The sequence below is a fragment of the Scyliorhinus canicula genome, chromosome 17 (assembly GCF_902713615.1).
Source record: "Scyliorhinus canicula chromosome 17, sScyCan1.1, whole genome shotgun sequence".
Lineage (NCBI taxonomy): Eukaryota > Metazoa > Chordata > Chondrichthyes > Carcharhiniformes > Scyliorhinidae > Scyliorhinus > Scyliorhinus canicula.
In genome coordinates this window covers 67147095-67167133 of record NC_052162.1, presented here as the reverse complement: position 1 = coordinate 67167133, position 20039 = coordinate 67147095, and the positions used below count along the sequence as shown (strand labels likewise).

The window sequence follows — 20039 nt, the reverse complement described above, 5'->3', positions numbered from 1 at the left end:
CTGAAATGTCTTTGCTAACAATGAAAACAATGCATTTTCTTTTTTTGCTTTCCGATTTATTTGAAATGAAAAATGAAAATCGCTTATTGTCACGAGTAGGCTTCAATGAAGTTACTGTGAAAAGCTCCTAGTTGCCACATTACAGCGCCTGTCCGGGAGGCTGGTACGGGAATCGAACTGTGCTGCTGGCCTGCTTGGTCTGCTTTAAAAGCCAGCAATTTAGCTGAGTGAGCTAAACCAGCCCCTGCCACATAAGGAAGAGAGCAACTAGAGTAATGAATCCATGAAAGTTTCATCATTCCGCCTCATAATGTAGCAGCCTGATGTTGATTCTGTGAAGCATCTTTTGAGGGGAAATTATTTAAAACTAAATTCTATTATACTTAGTAATCCAAATATATTTCATGAAATGACGCCAAATAAGAATTTCAAGCATGATTGAAGATGATGCAATGATAACAAAGCATTTACAGATATTTCAAAGTAAAAACATTTATTTTTAGCATGTAGTATGGAACTGAAAGATAGAACTATAAGTTTGTAGATTTGTTTCTGCTTCTATCTTGTTAATGCATGTTAACTTAAAGAAGACATAATGAAGTCAGATGACAAGCCCTCTTGCCTCAATAAGATTTGCCACTGATAGCCTGGGGGAAATCAACTCTGTAATTTTCTGCTGTACAATTGATTTTCAGGTTTCTTTTCAATAAGACGGACGACCCACTCTAAGAACATGACTGCAAGACATCCTATTGGCTGAGTTGGAAAATGTGCTTTGTGGTGTGATAATGGGCCATACAAATGAGTACAGAGTCTTGTTTTGGGGGGGACGGGAGAGGAGGGCCGGCGGGGTGGGGCGGGGGCCGGGAAGCAGGAGCCGGAGGGAGGGCACGGGATGCCAAAACGTGCATGACACCTCCAGGAGCGGGGAAGGAGGAAAATGGAGATGGAGGACGGGAGGAGCGGCAGAAGCAGGGGCGAGCGTGGGATGGCAGCGATACCCGTCCGGGAGGGGCGGGCGACAACAACACATAGCACAGCCAAATATCGCACACTGTGATTTTCTCCCCGGCACCCAAATGTGTGTGTGCCCCCCCCCCCAGTCCCTGCCACCCCCCCTCCCCCCACCCCACCCCACCCCCACAGGCAGTCGCCTACTTATGTGGTGTGGGTAATTTTGCCAGATGTACAGAGCTGCCGCTGTCGAACTGGTGCACAATACCCCACCAGTTATTCTATTTCATATTTTATTATATTTTTTTTATGTTGGGGTGTGCCCTTCTCCTCTAAATATGTGTACATATATCTACATGTTTCTTATTCTGTGTACATAACTGTAATTATACCTTGTTCAAAAACCCAATAAAACATTTATTAAAAAAAAATAAAATTAAAAAAAAGGATTGCTTTCAATCAGGCTATTGGTAGATGTCCCATTTCCTCATAAGCTGATGAACTCCAGATTGGTATAAATAACACACTGAAATGTTAGAACAAAAAGCATTTTTTCTTTGATTTTGCTCCATGGCATTCTGTATGTTTTTTATTCATTTACGGAATGTGGGCACCGCTGACGAGGCCAGTATTTACTGTCCATCGCTAATTGCCTTTGAGAAATAATGGTGTGTTGCCTTGAATTGCTGCACTCTACGTGGTGTAGGTAAAGCATTATTGGAGTGAGAGTTCCAGGATTTTGACCCAAATGCAGTGAAGTAACAGCGATATATTCCCAAATCAGTATGGTATAAGATGTAAAGGGGAACTTGCAAGTGGTGAAATTCTTGTGTGCCTGCTGCCCTTGTCCTTTTAGGTGTTGGAAGGAGCCTTGGCTGTGGTGTACCTTATAAATGATACACATTGCTGTCACTGTATCGATGGTGGAGAGCGTAAATGTTTAAGGTGGTGATAGTGTGCCAATCAAATGGGTCACTTTACGTCCTGGCCATGTTGAATTGCTTGACTGCTGTTGGAACTGCACTAGCCCAGGAAAGTGGAGAGTACTGAGGAGGCAAGTGGCCACCAGGAAGTGAGAAAGAGGAATCTATTTGCCTTGTTTATGAAATTTCAGTTCCCTTTCTGTGGCAATTTCTATGTCTCATGAAATTTGGATGAGAATATGTGCCTCAGCACTGGATTGCAAATTGCACAAACTTACTCCATGAAAGAAAATCTCCTTCATTGGTATAAAATTTAACTGTAGTTACAAAAGGCATTTGTCCTGTCCTAAAGTATGTAATGATATGTATAATCTAAGGAGGGTAAAGGGTTAACAAGATGATGTTCATGTATCTCTACACTAGATGGCATCACTGAGTAGTCTTATAAAAGGCTGCATCTCTAAGCATTCTGGGAGAAGGTTAAGGAGAAGGATAGTGAGAGGTTGAGATAGAGTGTTAGTTGTACTAGGAAGACATTGTAGATTACTGTAGCATAGATTTAATACTGTCGTTTTATTAGCTATTACTTAGTAGGGTGTGTGAACCATTTAAAGTTGTGTAAAATAAACTAGCTTTGTTTTAAATACATAGCTTGATGTTCTTTGTCAACACTGCGACCTTCAGCTATCTTGGAGAACTATACAAGGAACATCACAAAGTACTGCAGATTATAATATGATTTTGTCTACCTAAAACTTATGAACACAAATTTCATGTACAACAAGAGAATTTTGGTTTGTAATAACAAACATTCCATTATAATATAAATTTTTTATGATCAGTCAAATGAACAATGTGGATATTTTATGATTGCAACTGGCATGGAGCTTCATACCTCAATTTCCAAACATGCATTGACTGGACATGAAGCTCAGTGTCAGGATCACGAATTGCAAAAGGCAAGGTATAAGACCATAAGAGCAGAGGACATAGGAGCATAATTAGGCCACCCATCGAGTCTGCTCTGCCATTCAATCATGGCTGAAATTTTTCTCATCCCTATTCTCCTGCCTTCTCCCCATAACCCCTAATCTCCTTATTAATCAAGAACCTATCTATCTCTGTCTTAAAGACACTCAGTGATTTGGCTTCCACAGTCTTTTGCGGCAAAGTGTTCCACAGATTCACCACCCTCTGGCTGAAGAAACTCCTCCTCATCTCTGTTTTGAGGATCGTCCCTTTAGTCTGAGATTGCGTCCTCGAGTTCTCGCTTTTCCTACAAGTGGAAATCTCCTTTCCACTTCAACTCTATCCAGGCCTCACAGTTTCCTGTAAGTTTCAATAAGATCCCCCCTCAACCTTCTAAATTCCAAAGAGTACAGACCCAGAGTGCTCAACCGTTCCTCATACGACAAGCTCTTCATTCCAGGGATCATTCTTGTGAACCACCTCCGGACCCTTTCCAAGGCCAGCACATCCTTCTTTAGATATGGGGCCCAAAACTGCTCACAATACTCCAAATGGGGTCTGCCCAGAGCCTTATACAGCCTCAATTGGAGCTAGTCATTTGTTACACTTACATTTGTTCACAAATGTTTTTTGCATGTTTGTATTCTAACTTACTGTGACGAGGAATTCATTTCAATGCTGTTCTCTCCACAGGAGATTTAGCAATGAAATACACTGTAATTTGGCCATTATACCTTCAAAAGACAATTAAGTTGAATAACTTATTTTCAGAGACCAAGGGCCAGATTCCCAAAATGGGGTCAGGAACCTGACACAAAATTCATTTGGGTTCCTGTGCAACATCTGAACTGCACTGATCTCGCGATACTATTTTGAAATGTAGTTCAGCATAGACCCGGAGATATCTGTGCCCAATTAGAGGTGCCGAGTACCCCCAGAAGGCAGGAGCTGACTGTCCGGTGCCACCATGTTGGAACTGGCACTAGTGGACCCCTCAAGGCAAAATAATATACAGATGGAAACTAGCCTTTTTTTTGCTGTGGGTGATTCCGACAGCTGTGTACAAACATGCACCAGACAGTTTAAATGTGTCTGGAAAAAAAGAGTGAAAATCTCGTTCTCGTTTGGACATGCCTCTTAATAAACTCCTTGAGGAATATAAGGGGTCATTAATTGGCCATGTGTGTTTTCAATGCCCTCCCTGCTGGAGACCCTTTGAAAATTACAAACTATTCCAGATGTGGTGGGATCCAGTGCTGCACCCCAGGAGCACAGTTTACAAATCGTGCCCGCAACAGTTCCTGCCCCCATTGGCAATTAAAAATCCAAGCCCAGATAATTGGAGTACAGCTGGCCTTCTAAAACAAAAGCATTGAATGACAAGTTAACTCACTCAAACCCTATTCAGTTAATGAACATAGACAATAATTAAAATTAGAATCAATGACTGCAATAGCAGTTTCAAAATAGCTGTTCCTGAACTGATGGTCTAAATCTTTCCTTTAGCTGCTTCAATATGCTGGACTTAAATTTATTATATCACCACAATACACTGTGGTGCTGTCTGTTCTGTATTCTGGAAATTGAATTAAAAATATAGCTGCTCAAATTTACAACTATTGTGAGGTTCTAATTCCTAAAATATACAGCAGGACAGTCGATCAATCTGAGAGTATAAGTAGGCCTGGCTAACATGCTGGTACAATGGCAGCAGGTAGCAGTTGATTTTAAGACAGGTGGATAATTAGCCCACTGAGTCTTTTATTAATAAAACAGCAATGTAGCAATATATACATGTAAAATCTATACCAACGACTTGAAGACGTTACACTGTTATGAGCAGGTCCAAAGGAGTGAACTGCCCCTCCCTCCCCCCTCCATTCAATCAGTCACTCCGTCAGTCACACGCACGCACACACACAAGCAGGCACACTTGCACATACACGCTCAAAATAAGGGAAGTCCAATACAAACTTACAAAAATATTTGGTCCTTTGGCTGTCCTTTTAAACACTGCGACTTCTTGGATACAGTCAAAAGAAGGAAGTGTTGTAATTATTATGAGGGGACGGGATTCTCCGGTCGCCCAGCTGCATGTCTCTCTGCAGTGGGAGGTGGTGTGCCATTCGCTGGTGGAAGCATTCTCTGCTCCGCCGCTATCAATGCGATTTCCCATTGAAGCCATCCTGCGCTGCTGGGAAACCCGCGAGTGGGGGTGCGCTGCAGGCAGGACCAGAGAATCCCGTCGCCAGCAAATGGCCGGAGAATTCCAGCCGAGACCTCAGTTTGCTGGTAGGTGTCTGGTAGAGTTGGATTCTCAAACTGAGTGACATACTTAACCAAAAGAGAGAGGGAGAGAGAGCAACCCTTAGCCTGTTTGCCTGCTAAAACCTTTCTCAATATCACCTGTGTGACTGACTAGTATCTGGCAGGCTTGCTTTGAACCATTGTGTATTTCTAAGAGGTTTTGAATGCAGCAGCCTTTGTTCCAATATCCAGTACTTTGCATTTTAATATCTCTCCCCGAGATAGTTACGAGTTTCAGTGGGTGCATGGTTAAAGGAATTGTCTCTCCCTTCACACTCCTCTGAAGGTGATTTGTTTGTTTCTCACCTTCACCTTGGGATGCAGCCTTGCATTTTTAAGCAGTTTGCTCTGTCTTCTTTCATATTAAGAAGTCTTACAACACCAGGTTAAAGTCCAACAGGTTTGTTTCAAACACTAGCTTTCGGAGCACCTGAGGAAGGAGCAGTGCTCTGAAAGCTCGTGTTTGAAACAAACCTGTAGGACTTTAACCTGGTGTTGTAAGACTTCTTACTGTGCTCACCCCAGTCCAATGCCGGCATCTCCACATCAAGTTCTTTCATATTGCAACATTACCAGTCAGTTAAAAATTAAAAAGTAATATTTTCAAAAATAAAGGGGTATACCCTCTTGACAACACTTTCAACAACATTTGCTCATGTTACATGCGGCCATACCAACAAAAACATTTTTTAAATGGCTACTCTACAGACATGTGGCATTACAAATATTGAAAAATATCTAACTAGGAGTACCTACACTTCTGTAAAGCATAATCCTCCAAATTGTGATGGAAATAACACTTTTGGCAGCACAAGTGATTAGCACTGTGGCTTCACAGCGGCAGGGTCCCAGGTTCGATTCCCGGCTTGGGTCACTGTCTGTGCGGAATCTGCATGTTCTCCCCGGATAGGTTGGAAGTGAGGGCTTAAGTGGGTCGGTGCAGACTCGATGGACCGAATGGCCTCCTTCTGAACTGTATGTTCTATGTTCTAGGTGCCCTCGAGATCCTGGGACTGGTGGACAATGTGACATGGAACAACAAGAATGCAGAGCATTCCTGCTATTTACAGCCCATCATCCACAATGGGGGAAAATTCAACACATTAGCAAGTAGCCTTACAGCATTTCCAGGAGTTCTAAAGATCCAGGGATAGCGAGGCAGGTCAGGTAAGAAGTATTGGAAGCAGTGAGGCTACTTGATCTAAGCCACAGAAATCACCAAAGGACTTAATCACAGACACCTCTCAGACGTTGAGTCAGGGATAAACAACTGCTTGAACTGCATGAAATAGCTGCAACATTTATTACTATGACTTTCAAAGGACACTGGAAGATTCGCCCTGGTGTAGGAAAAGAGAGCCTGCTGAAAAGTGGGAGGGATGTTGACTTCAACCTACATATCTACTTATCTCCTGAGTGTGACCTAACTTACAAATTGGCCATAAAATATTTTCAGTTGCGTCAATTAGTTGATGGATCATTTTAAAGTTGGGTATATTCGTTGCCTATTAAGTAATGGTTAGTCAAGGTTGATTTTAGTTTGTTTGTTACAGTAAAGGTCTTTTAACACCATTTGATGCTTTCTGTTGATCACTGGGAAATCCATTTCTCTTTTTAAAAGTTATTGGTTTCAATGGGAGCCTTAATATATTTTAAATAAATATTGTTTTTCAAGGCACAGATAGTTCATGCTTACCTAGACCATGTCTGTGAGTGGACATTGGTGGCATTATGGACCAGACCTTGGCTGTTGGATTATAGCATTCCACAGTGTTGGATGTCTTCAATCCATCTCTCCCACCGACGACGTACAGCTTACTATCAATCACTGCCACACCAAACTGCAGTCGTCTCCCATTCATTGTGCCTACTTGTATCCAATTGTTTGTCCTGAGATCATATTTCTCTACTGTTGTAGCACCTGCAGAAATTGGTAATGGTACATCAGAGAAACGCTGACAGGTTGTAAATTTAGAAGGTATAAATTCAGTAGAATTATCAAGCCCTAGCTTTCAAAAAATTAAATGACTACTGGTGAACTACAGCTGAGTTGCTTGGCTTCCAAATGCTCTGTTACTGCTATTTATCAACTAAGGTAATAAATCATACACAAGACTACAATCATGGAGGGACATAAAACAACAGAGGTTATGGTGGTCACAGTGCACTGAGATATAGTAAAACCATTCTGCAAATGCAAAGTGGTCCTTAATTGCTTTTATTAATGCAGCAAGGCCTGATCTGAACTGTGGTCCATTGTGAAAGCATAGAATGATGGTCAAGGAGTTGATCACAAAAATTGTGGGCCATGAAGCAGGAATGATGGTCAAAGAGTTGATCAGAAGAATTGTAGGAAAAAAATCACAAGAAGTCTCGTGGACCTCCTGGAGGGTGATTGAGGAATATTTTTGGTGGACACTGTGATTCCAATTTCATCTTCCCAAATGGAAAAGTGGAAGCTACAGCAAGGGATAGAGGGAAAACATTAAAAAAGACCAGAGAGGAAGACGTTGTCCAGATTTCCTCTTCACTTTGAAGAAATGCTTATTAATTCCACTCCTAAATGGGTTAGTTTAAAATTTTAGATTACACCCTCTTTTTCTGGATGTTCCCACCAGAGGAAATAGCTTAAATATATACACTCTAAAGAATCCCAATATTGTGACTGTAAGTATAAAGACGGCCACCAACAAAATGTCACAGTACAGTATGGTATCTTTCCAAGTATGTCAATGTTATTATCAATTCAGGCTTCAATCACCTGTCCAATCTTACCCTTGTTAGTGTCCATTCCTCCAACTGCATACAGTGCTCCTACTGTAGATTTTCGTGGTTTGGTTCTGGGACTTTGCATCATGGGTCGTCTCTCTGGTAACAGATGATATCTCATTGCTTCCATAATAAGCTTTTGACATTCTAGATCATCAGCAAACATTGGATTATTTTCCAAATCAGCCAAAAGCTATCGAAAGAAATCAAACTCGTCAGTCATAATTTCCACATATCAGCATTTTAAAAAGACTTTCATTTCGCAGCATGAGATAATGGACCTGATCGAATGGCCTCGTCGCACCCGACTCATGGATGCATCGAGGCTGTCAAATTTTGCAAGAGATCCCTTGCAAGATTTGCAATGCTTGGGACGCCGCGTGTGATCTAACGTGATCTTGCGAGACATCACGATCTGGATCTCGCCCTCACTGGGCGGACTCCAGATTTGCATATTTAAGTGAGCAGTTAGAATCGAAGGCCCATGTCTGGGAGACCTCACCATGGTGCCGTTTTCCGCTGGCCCACACAAACGTGGAACAGGCGTACAGCACCGAGGGGGCCTCCCAGGCCATTGGAAGGGCCAGCGTGGTCGGGCTCACTCCCGCTGCCTGGATGGCAGTGCCACGGTTCCAGGCTGGCGGTGCCCAGGTGCCAGGTTGGTACCACCTGGGATCAGGCCCAGGGGTGCCCTGCCCCTATGCTGTGGGCTGAGGGAGGCCTTGAGGAACCCTAACAGGTAAGTTGGATGTTGGGGAGGGTCTGGAGGTTGCATTGGGGGAAATTGGGGCGGCATTCTCATCAGCGCAGGCTGTAGGTGAGTGCAGCCCCAGTGGGGCATTCATCGCCGAGATCTCAGAAAAATAGAGTTCCATTTGAGAGCTGCGTCACTCTCAGCACTGCAGGCGCCGGGAAATATCCCACTAAACGCGCATAAAACGAGATTGTTTCTTCCTGTTAAATCGTGCGCAACATGTGTCATACTTTGCAAGTACTTTTGTGTTAATAATCACAAATATTAACAAATAGAGATGGTCATCTTAGTTTTTGCATTTTAGCAGCTATATATATATGTGATAGGTTTAGGGGACTGCTTTTAACTTCAGCAGCACGGTAGCATGGTGGTTAGCATCAATGCTTCACAGCTCCAGGGTCCCAGGTTCGATTCCCGGCTGGGTCACTGTCTGTGCGGAGTCTGCACGTCCTCCCAGTGTATGCGTGGGTTTCCTCCGGGTGCTCCGGTTTCCTCCCACAGTCCAAAGATGTGCGGGTTAGGTGGATTGGCCATGCTAAATTGCCCGTAGTGTCCTAAAAAATAAGGTTAATGCGGGTTGTTGGGTTACTGGTATAGGGTGGATACGTGGGCTTGAGTAGGGTGATCATTGCTCGGCACAACATCGAGGGCCGAAGGGCCTGTTCTGTGCTGTACTCTTCTAATTCTAATTCTAATTCAATAGGTTGAGGGAATTGGGAGTGAGGGGGGTATGCAGAGGGGATGGTCAGTAGCATAAGACACAAATTTGCTCACGACTGAGATGAGAGCTAAATCGCCATGTGTTTCAGTTCGGAAGGCAGCTGGAAGTGGTGGAAAATTGCACAGCTGGGGAAACCTTCCAACAGGGGCAGCACAGTAGCATGGTGGTTAACATAAATGCTTCACAGCTACAGGGTCCCAGGTTCGATTCCCGGCTGGGTCACTCTGTGCGGAGTCTGCACGTCCTCCCCGTGTGTGCGTGGGTTTCCTCCGGGTGCTCCGGTTTCATCCAACAGTCCAAAGATGTGCGGGTTAGGTGGATTGGCCATGCTAAATTGCCCGTAGTGTCCTAAAAAGTAAGGTGGGGGGTGGGGGGGTTGTTGGGTTATGGGTATAGGGTAGATACGTGGGATTGAGTAGGGTGATCATTGCTCCTCACAACATCGAGGGCCGAAGGGCCTGTTCTGTGCTGTTCTATGTTCTAACAGGTGGGGAGCAGGACTGGTTAAAGTTTTTAAAAATTCATTTTTATGGGATGTGGGTGTTGCTGGCTAGGTTAGCTTTTATTGCCCATCCCTAGTTGCCTTTCAGAAAGTGGTGGTGAACTTCTTCACCACCACTGCAGTCCATGTGCTGTAGATACACGCATAGTGCTGGTAGGGAAGGAATTCCAGGATATTGACCTGGATAGCGACAGGGCAGGAACGGTGATATATTTCCAAGTCAGGACGATGAGTGGCTTGGAGGGGAACTTCCAAGTGATAGTGATCCCAGGTATTTGCTGCCCTTCTGGATGGTAGTGGTTGTGGGTTTGGCTGGTGCTGCCTATGGAACCTTGGTGAGTTCCTGAACTGCATCTTGTAGATGGCACACACTGCCGCTAATGTGCGTCAGTTATGGAGGGAATTAAATTTTCTGGATGTGGTAGCATTCAAGCAGGCAGCTTTGCCCTGGATGGTATCAAGCTTCCGAGTGTTGTTGGAGCTGCACTCATCCAGGTACATGGAACGTATTCCATTACACACCTATTTGTGCCTTGTAGATGGTGGACAGGCTATGGGGAGTCAGGAGGTGAGTTAGAGTCCCAGCCTTTGGCCTGCTCTGGTAGCCACAGTATTTATATGGTTAGTCCAGTTCCGTTTCTGGTCAATAGTGAACCCCATCATATGCATTGTAACAGGTAAGGTGGCTGGAGAGTGTGGCTGGGGGCAACAATGTGGCAGGCAAGATGTGATCTCTCCTTGTGAGGCCGAGAGGAGAACTCCTTGGGCGGGATTCTCCAATAATGGGGCTATGTGCCCACGGCGGTAGGCGCCAACCACCCCGGCGTCAATGGTCCCCGATAATGGGGAATGCTCCCCTTCCTAGGGGACTCGATCGGCGCCAGAGTGGTCCCCGCAGCTCCAGCTGACGCGGAACAGCCGGCGCGAGTTCGCGCATGCGCGGGGTTTCCCTTCTCTGCGCCGGCTCCGGAAAATATGGCAGAACCCTACAGGGGCCCGGCGCGGAGGAACATAGGCCCCCACGGAACCAGCCCGCCTGCCAATCGGTAGGCCCCCACAAGCACATGCTGATCGAGCCAGACCACCATCCCCCCCCCCACCCCTCCGGAGTCGGATCCCCCCCGGCCCCCTCCAGGACGACCCCCCGCAGACACACCTTCCAGATCCCGCAGTGTGGGACCTGAGCAACCCATGTTGGTGGGACCCGGCCAAACTCGGCGGCCACTCGGCCCATCAGAGCCCGGAGAATCACCGGGGGGGGGGGGGGGGGAAAGGAGCTTTCAACGACGCCCGACCAGCGTGGCGGGAATCCCACCGGCGCCCAAGAATCAGTGGGGGTGAATCGGGAAGCCGGCATCGGGCGACGGGGCGCGATTCTCACCTTCCCCCAGGGATTCTCTGACCTGGCGCGGGGCCGGAGAATCCCGGCCCTTGACTCCATGAAGAAAGGCATTTTAAAAATCCTAGCTGTTTGTGTTGTGTCAAGTTGTCAAGTTCAAATTGAGTCTGGTCCTAATAAAATTGTGAGGATCTGACATGCCTAAGTCTGAAAAAAAGAACTGAGCTTTGTTTGGCCTTGTATTTTTACTACCTGCTGAGAAGAGGAGGTTAAATTTGGGAATGGTCCACTCCCTATATCTCCGGGGTGAGTAAAGTGCATTTAGTTAATATTGCTCTTGCCGTCTCGTCATAAAAAAATAAAAGAAATTAAACACTAATGCCAAACGATTGTCATCAGAATATTACATAAAAATTTGAAATAAAGATGATAGTAAATTGATGGAGCCGGAAACTCCTAGTGAACATTGTTTGCAAAACTCTGTGACTCTGTGAAACCAATTTGCCATCCACTTACCTGTGGAGAGAGTAAAGGGAGTCTGATGTAAGATAGCAGCATCGCAAGATCCTGTTGTCTCTTCTGTAATTCGTGTTTTACCCACATCATCAAAGCTTGAAATATGGTCTCCTCATCAGGAACATTAATGTCATCACTAGCAAGGAGCTTCTCAATCTCACTGGCAGGAAGCAGAAGGAACTCCTGGTTCTTGATCACTTCCAGGAAATGCTCCTGCAGGCCAATTCAGTGAAACAAGGATTGGTGACAGCAAATGTTTGTGACATGGCATACTGATCGGAGTTTACGCTTCTCTTTGCATTCGTGAAATAAAACCCGAGTTGGCTACGTTATTCATGCCTGACCACGATGGCAGGTTTCACTCAGCATTTCTTCAATTTCACAAGTGTTGGTGCAGGATTTTATTGATTGCTCGAGCTAAAATCCGTACATTCAACCCAGTGCCTAATGCGACCAATCATCATGGACAATACCAGCTATTGCCACTAAGCAGTGATTTAAACCTCTGCAGAAGGTCCCAGGTAAGGGGGGTGGGGGGCACAATTGTGCAGTGGTTAGCATTGCATCCTCATGGCGCCGAGGACCCGGGTTCGATCCCGACCCTGGGTGGAGTTTGCACAATATGCCAGTGTCTGCGTGGGTCTCACCCCCACAACCCAAAGATGGATTGACCACACTAAATTGGCTCTTAATTGAAAAAAACAATTGGACACGTTAACAATTTTTAAAGAACAAAAGCCCCATGTAAACATGTATTCTACAATAGTAGCTCTAAGATGAAGTCAATACAGGTTTAATGACCCAGCAATTGAAGTGCTTCTTGATGCTTCTTGGGGCAGCACGGTAGCATAGTGGTTAGCACAAATGCTTCACAGCTCCAGGGTCCCAGGTTCGAATCCCGACTTGGATCACTGTCTGTGTGGAGTCTGCACGTTCTCCCCGTGTGTGCGTGGGTTTCCAGATGTGCAGGTTAGGTGAATTGACCAGGCTAAATTGCCCTCAGGGTCCAAATTGCCCTTAGTGTTAGCTGGGGTTACTGGGTTATGGGGATATGGTGGAGGTATGGGCTTGGGTAGGGTGCTCTTTCCAAGAGCCGGTGCAGACTCGATGGGCCGAATGGCCTCCTTCTGCACTGTAAATTCTATGAGTGAGAGAATAGTTACAGCAGCGATGGCAAGACCAACCCCACCTCCAAAACCACCATCCCCACCCCATGTGCCAAGAGGTATTTGCGTTCCAGAAATGTCGGACAGACAACTGGTAAGGTAAATCATGCATTCTAAAATAGCAGGTGCTAGAAGGAAGTAGATGTCAGATCTATAAGAAGTTGTTCAGAGAAGTTAAAAGTGTTTTATGTGCAATAAACACTGACCTCAAGTCGCTTTGGATAAAGTCTGCCCAGGTGTGTCTTTTTTAAATATTATTTCTGCTGAGCTAGGCTAACCAGCAGGCAAAGTTAACTATTTCAATGCTGACCTGAGAAAATTAGCACAGTGGCGTGGATAGAAACACTTCAGATAGCAGGGACGCCATCTATCAACTTATGTGTGCAGCAGGAATTCTGAAAAGGAATGGTTAGTACTACACCTGACCAATGATGAACTAATTATTAGTCTTGCCATTGTTTATAGAACGTTGCTAACATGGCATGGCCTCCCAATTCATTAGTGAATAGTCACTGCATTGAGAAGCTCACTGAGACATTTCTATATAATGAAGGTTCTGTATCATAAACATCAATATTATTTTACTTATCCTTCAGAAACATCTGCTTTTGATTCTCTGACAGATTTGATTAAATCGGCAAGTCAATCTGCCACCGCACAAACGAAGATACATACAGACAAAAAGGTCTTTCAATTTACTGCTTTGGATTACCATCATTTATATATAAGAGCACAAATAGTAGGCCTTAGATCCTGCTAACGACCAGATATTAACAGAAAGCTCTGCTGTATATCTGTGAGAACCAAACACATGAGTGCAATTACCCTTCTCCAAAATTGCTATGACAGAAGTTAATAACAATTTGAATTTTATTAATTGGAGCAGAAGAATAAAGAAATAACGATACGTTTCTGCTAATTATTGGTTCGGCAACAGTTGGAATGTTGTTTCATTCAGTTATGGGATGTGAGTGTCACTGATAAGGCTGGCATTTATAGCTCATCACTCATTGAGAAGATGGTCACGAGACGCTTTCTTGAACTGTTGCAGTCCAGTGGTGTTAGGGAGGGTTTTCTAACCAGAGCTTTTTTTAATAGGCTGTCTCTTTGTTTGCAAATGCTTCCGAGAAAGAGCAGTGCACCTTAGAAAACCAGCTGCTTCCCTGAGTTAATAGATCCCTGCAGAGCCATATAAATCAAAAATCTGAATACTCTCCCTTTGAAACTGTCTCAACCTGGTAATAAACAAGCTTTTGAGAGGCAATGGTACTTGAAATTAAATGTAAATAATACAGTTCAAAGTTCTACGCCTTCTAGGCATAAAATCAGGCTTCAATACTTTAAAGGACAATGAAATTGACTGAGGAAATCACTTAAAAGGTTTCTACCACATTAAAGGGATTCCTTTTACCTTTATCTCACAGATCTTTGAGCTTGGCATAGTGACAGACTGTTTAAAGGGTTTAGAGCTACAGATTGGAATACTTCCACTTTATTATCAGAAAAGTGTGTTTTTGAGATACTGACTGACTGTTTAAAGAGTTTACAAGTACATAGGAACACTTTCACTTTCTTATGAGAGAACTGTGATTTTGAAATCACAGATGGGGAAACTTTCACTTTATTGTCGGAGAACTTAAATTTTTAGATACAGACTAACTGTTAAAAAGTTTGAAGGCTGCAGATGGGAAGAGTGCAAAATGGCCACCATCCCAGGAAAGGCATCTAACTTGAGCCCGTGCAAGCACAAGCCCTCCTGATCCCCACGTGTAATGAAGGACCCCCCCATCTCTGCACCATGGAAGCTTTTGCAGGGAAATCATTCACCCCTTTGTCACTTCTTAGACAGCAAGTTGCCAAGTTGGCACTGCCAAGGAGTGGCATCTGAACGGGGGGGAATGAGTGGGGGCTGAAGGGGGAATGGGGGTGAGGGGCTGGCTGAAGGGGTCCTGGGGGGATGAATGGGAATGGGAGTGTGCTGAAGGGATGGCCTGGGGGTGTGGGCACAGAGGGGTACCGAGGAGGGGGCTCTTGTCAATGATTAGGATGGTGGGGACTTTGCCCGTGATCTGGGGGGAGGGGGGAGGATGTGCGGGGGTGGGGGGGGGGGGGGGGGGGTTGCAGAAGCATCCAGAGATTGGGGCTCCCTTTCAAAATGATGCTCTGATCTGACAGGAGCGGGACCTGTCAGCGAGATTAGGTCCCACCCCTCGGTTCCAGCAAGATCCCTAGTCTGCCATTGAATGGCACTGAAAACACGGTTGAAGGTAAAAAAAATTCCAAGTGCCATTGAATGGCACATTGGGGTCATTCCTAGCGCCAGAGGGAATCGCTCTGGTTTTCCCGCTGGTAGGAGTGCTTAATTGTCGGTTGGGAAAATCGCAGCCTGGGCGCTTGAAGCACAAAACAAAAATCAGAAATAATAAGGTATATATTGTTTAAATGTTACTGATTACTGTAGAAGTAAATCAAAATGATTTCAATACACAAAATCAATACATGAAAGAGCAAAATTAATGGTAAGGTTAAATAAGTTAGTTTCTTCACACAGACTTCTTTATTACAAATAGAAACATAGAGCTAACATTTGGGCTGGAATGGATTTAGACAGCATTATTTCTAATTCCCACTTCATTTATTATTTAGTAATTTAAATCCTTTGTTATTCTGCAGATTTGAATTCCTGACCCATGTTGTTAAGAAGAAATCTTTACAGCATGATTCGGTTATTGAAAATCAACTATGACATACATTTAGATTACAATCTCCATTGGTCTTAATGAAGAGAATTCCAAAGTCAGCATTAATTTATCTAGCCATTGATGGTGCAAACAGTTAGATTGCCACAAACATGTAATGGTTCACAATTGTCAGGTGAGCTACCTTGATGTTCATCATAAAGAAATACTTGTATTTATACAGTACCTTTCTTGACCACCAGAGTTCCCAAAGCAACTTGACAGCCAAGGAAGCACTTTTGAAGTGTAATCGCTATTGTACTGTAGGAAGCATGGCAGCTAATTTATGCACAGCAAGCGCTCACAATCAGTAAAATAAAAGCAAAATACTGTGGATACTAGAAATCCGAAATACAAATAGAAAATTCCGGAGAAACGGAGCAGATCTAGCTGCACCTGTGGAGACAGAAACAGAGTTAAAGTTTTGAGTCTGTATGGTTCTTCTGCAAATCTGAAGGGAGGTAGATATGTGATAGATATTATATTGTTGAAGAGGTGGTGGGACAAAATGGAAGGTCAGGTTGGGTAAGGCTTCAGGAGAGATTGACAAAGATGTCATGGACACAAGACAAGTGGAGTGTTAAAGACAAAAGAAAGTGCTAAAAGTGGCGTAAAGGTAAGTTACCACAGCATATTCATCATAGAACAAGAGTCAGCACTCCATGAAAACGAAACACAAGAACAAGTTACAGATGGCCCTGTGGGGGAAGGAGGTTGAGGAAAAGAAATAAAATTTAATGAAAAGATCAGAATGAAGGCAAGAGCCCCCCACCCCTTTAATAGTCTAAAGTCCACCACATTTCTTTCTCTCTTCGGGTCTGAAGAAGAGTCATACAGACACGGAACATGAACCCTGTTTCCCCCTCAACAGACCTGCTGGATATTCCCAGCATTTTCTGTTTTTAACCCACAAACAGCAATTTTGATGTGAAGATAAGCTTATATCAAATATTAATTTTTAATCCATTGGCTGGAAACACAAAGTTGGATTTTTTAAGAGACCGACTTTCATAAATAGGAGACTTTACCTCCCAGCAAGGTGGCCAACCAATTTATATTACCACTCATTCCACATTCCAACTCTGTTGAGTGGCAACACCAAGTCTGCCAAACTCATCACAGACAATGACACCCCCTGGGGTTTGTGGGTAGCCTTTCTCCCTGCCCTAGCAACGAGACGGATGGAAGCCACCGACTGTATTCAACTTCTGAAGATGATCCATTTGAGCATTAGTTGCTTGGATAAAAATACCATGGGTGGGATTCTCTGATAATCGGCGCGATGGCCGGGACCCGGCGCCAAAAACGGTGCGGATCAATCCGGCGTCGGCGCAAATTCTCCGGTCCGGAATGGGCTAGTAGTGGCGTGACGCCATTCGCGATGGCGCCACCCGCCGCGGATGCGCGACGCCACGTCACAGCACAAAAGACGCCGCCCACAACCCCCCCCTCCCCCTGGAGATCTGACAAGATAGCCGCCTGCCGTGCAGCCCCGAGGTTCCAGGAGCACGACATCGAGGCGCTTCTGGACGCAGTAGAGGGAGGTGGCAGAGGCTGTCAGCGCTGTGGCTGTAACACCAAGGACAGGTGCACAATGCCACAAGAAGGTGAATGACCTTGTCAGGGCAGCCAGGGTGAGTACCCCCCCCCCCTCCCCGATGTGCGGCACACCCTCAGATGCAACCAACTCTAACCCTAACCCTAATGTGATGCGTACCTATGCTAATATAACCACAACAGCTGGCCTGCATGTATATGACTGCCTAACACTGTTGCCCTTTATCCCTGCCACCTCCCCGCCCGCCCGCCCCACCCCCCCACCCACAGGAGAAGCGTGCACACAACAACAGGGAGCGTGAGAAGACCGGAGGGGGCCCAGCTGATGAGAAACGACTCACCATCCATGAGGAGAGGGCCTGGAACTGGCATGCGGACCCGAGGACCGGGAGGTTGCCGATGCAGAGGTCGGGGGCCCGCCAGCAAGTAAGCCACCCACGGCCCGACCCCATTCCCCCAATATTCCCCCCTCCCCCATATCCCCCATGGCCTGCAATAGACACGCTTCCACCGGCGACCATGTGAGCCCGGCCCGTTGTGCCGCAGGTGGATGTGCAATGGAGGGGTGGTGTGCATGCGGGTGGGGTGAGGGTGGTTGGTGGTGGGTGGGTGGCGGGGGGTGAGGGTGGTGGATGGGTGGTGGGGTGAGGGTGGTCGGCTGGTGCCGTGGTGTATGGTCTGTGCCCATACTCGGCGATTCCCACGCCCCCCTTGTCAGTGAACCGGGCGGCTATCAGCCTGTCCCGTGCCTGCTGGCCCAGCCGGTAACGGTGGGCAGCCTCCCGTTCATGTCCAGCCCGTCTGTCCTGACCGTTGCTCCTATCTTCCTCACCTGGGGAGGACAGCGGCTCATCCTGCTGCTCCTCCCCTCCCCCCTCCTCTGCCTGCGGCACATCGCCCCTCTGCTGGGCTATGTTGTGCAGAACGCAGAACACCACAACGATGCGGCCGCCGCTATCTGGCGGGTACTGGAGGGCCCCTCCAGAGCGGTCCAGGCACCTGAAACGCATTTTTAGCAGCCCAAAGCACCTCCCGACCACACCCCTGGTCGCTGCATGGGCATCATTGTAGCTGTTCTCCACATCAGTCTGTGGCCTCCGTATAGGCGTCATCAGCCACGAACGCAACACGTAACCTCTGTCGCCCAGCAACCAGCCACTCAACCAGGTTGGTGCCCCTCGACCATGCCAGGGATGTAAGACTGCGCCAATACGTTTGAGTCATGTACACTTCCCGGGTACCAGACGCAGACGTGCAGGGTAATCATGCGGCCACAGACCACCTGGATGTTCATGGAATAGGTCCCCCTCCTATTGGTGAACACGACCCTGTTATCTGCAGGTGGCCGCTCGGCGACGTGCATCCCATCGATCGGGCCCTGGACCATGGGAAACCCGGCCACAGAAGCAAAGCCTGCTACCCGGGCATCCTGGCTGGCCCGGTCCATAGGGAACTGGATGGAGCGGTCTGCAGTGGCATATAGGGTGTCTATCACTGCCCGGACGCACCGGTGCACCGATGCCTGCGAGTTGCTGGGCAGGTCCCCACTCGGCGCCTAGAATTACCCCGTGGCATAAACGTTCAGGGCCACCGTAACCTTGACAGACACGGGAGAGGGTGTCCTTTCCCCAGTGCCATGCTGTGCCAGGTGTGACATCAGGTGGCAGATGTGTGCGACGGTTTCCCGGCTCATCCAGAGTCTCCTCCTGCATGCCCGGTCCGTGAGGTCCTGGTACGACAAGCGGGGCCGGTACACACGAGGCCTCCTCGGGCGTCTCCGTCGCTGTGATGTAACCACCTCCTCCTCCTCGTCCTGTCGGGTGGGCGGCCCTCCAGCCTGGGCGGCTGCCATCTGCCCCTCTGCGGCATGCTCCTCTACGGCAGACTGCGCCGCCTCCCTGGCACGCTCCTCCTCATCACCCCCCCCAGGGCAACATGCAGAAGTGCGGCTGCCGCCACTGCGGCCAACATTGCTGGCTGATCAGCAAACATAACGGCCTGCAGGGGGGTGGGGGTGGGGAGGGGGGGCACCCCCTCACCCCCCTCCACCCCCCTCAACCCCCACCTCCCACTCCACCCCTCCACCCCCCCCCCCCTCTCCCCCCCCCCCCCCCCCCCCCCCCCACCCCCCACCCCCAACACACACACACAGACTGCGGCCGCACCATCACTTCTGCGGCCACCCCACGCCGTGACCTACCTCCGCGCTGTCCGGCGTCAACCATCAGCACTGGCGGGGGGTCAGAGAATCCCGCCTTATAACTTTTAAGATAGTTCTCCTGATGTGGTAATCGAGTTATAATTGAAATTTATATTTATGTTTGAATTATTGGCAGTTGGGGAAAGACACAGACAAAATCTTTTGTATGGTTTAAGCAAAGTTGTTCTGAGCAGAATCGGACTAGCACTTCAAATATGTGGATCTCCTTCTCTCCCTCTCGCTTCACTCAACTAATGAGATTGGGCCCTGTCTACCAGCTTAATTTTGACTCTATTCAGAAATTTTAAAGAAAGAACTCAACTTGACAGCTGTGTCTCCAGAGAGCAACCGACTCTAGCATCTACCCTAGACTCTCGGGGCTGGTTTAGCACAGTGGGCTAAACAGTTGGCTTGTAACACAGAACAATGTCAGCAGCGCAGGTTCAATTCCTGTACCGGCCTCCCCGAAGCCTACTTGTGACAATAAGCGATAACTATTATTACATCTTTAAATCAGAAGCATCAACACCATCAAATTCAACCTGAAACCAGCTGAGTCACCAAGCTATGAGCTGTATACTCTTTTGCCCCTTTTATAGAGTCTAACTTGGCCAATCTACCCTC

General features: G+C 46.7%; 1 protein-coding gene across 1 annotated transcript in view; it reads right to left on the bottom strand.

Annotated features, from left to right (window-relative positions):
* The window catches only part of LOC119951943 (kelch-like protein 4), a 195854-nt gene that overhangs the window by 37232 nt on the left and 138583 nt on the right, over positions 1-20039 (bottom strand). The window contains exons 5-7 of the mRNA XM_038775338.1: positions 11755-11967; positions 7929-8115; positions 6850-7074 (exon numbers count right to left, since the gene is read on the bottom strand). Coding sequence (XP_038631266.1) covers positions 6850-7074; positions 7929-8115; positions 11755-11967 — 625 coding nt within the window. The remainder of the gene's footprint in view (positions 1-6849; positions 7075-7928; positions 8116-11754; positions 11968-20039) is intronic.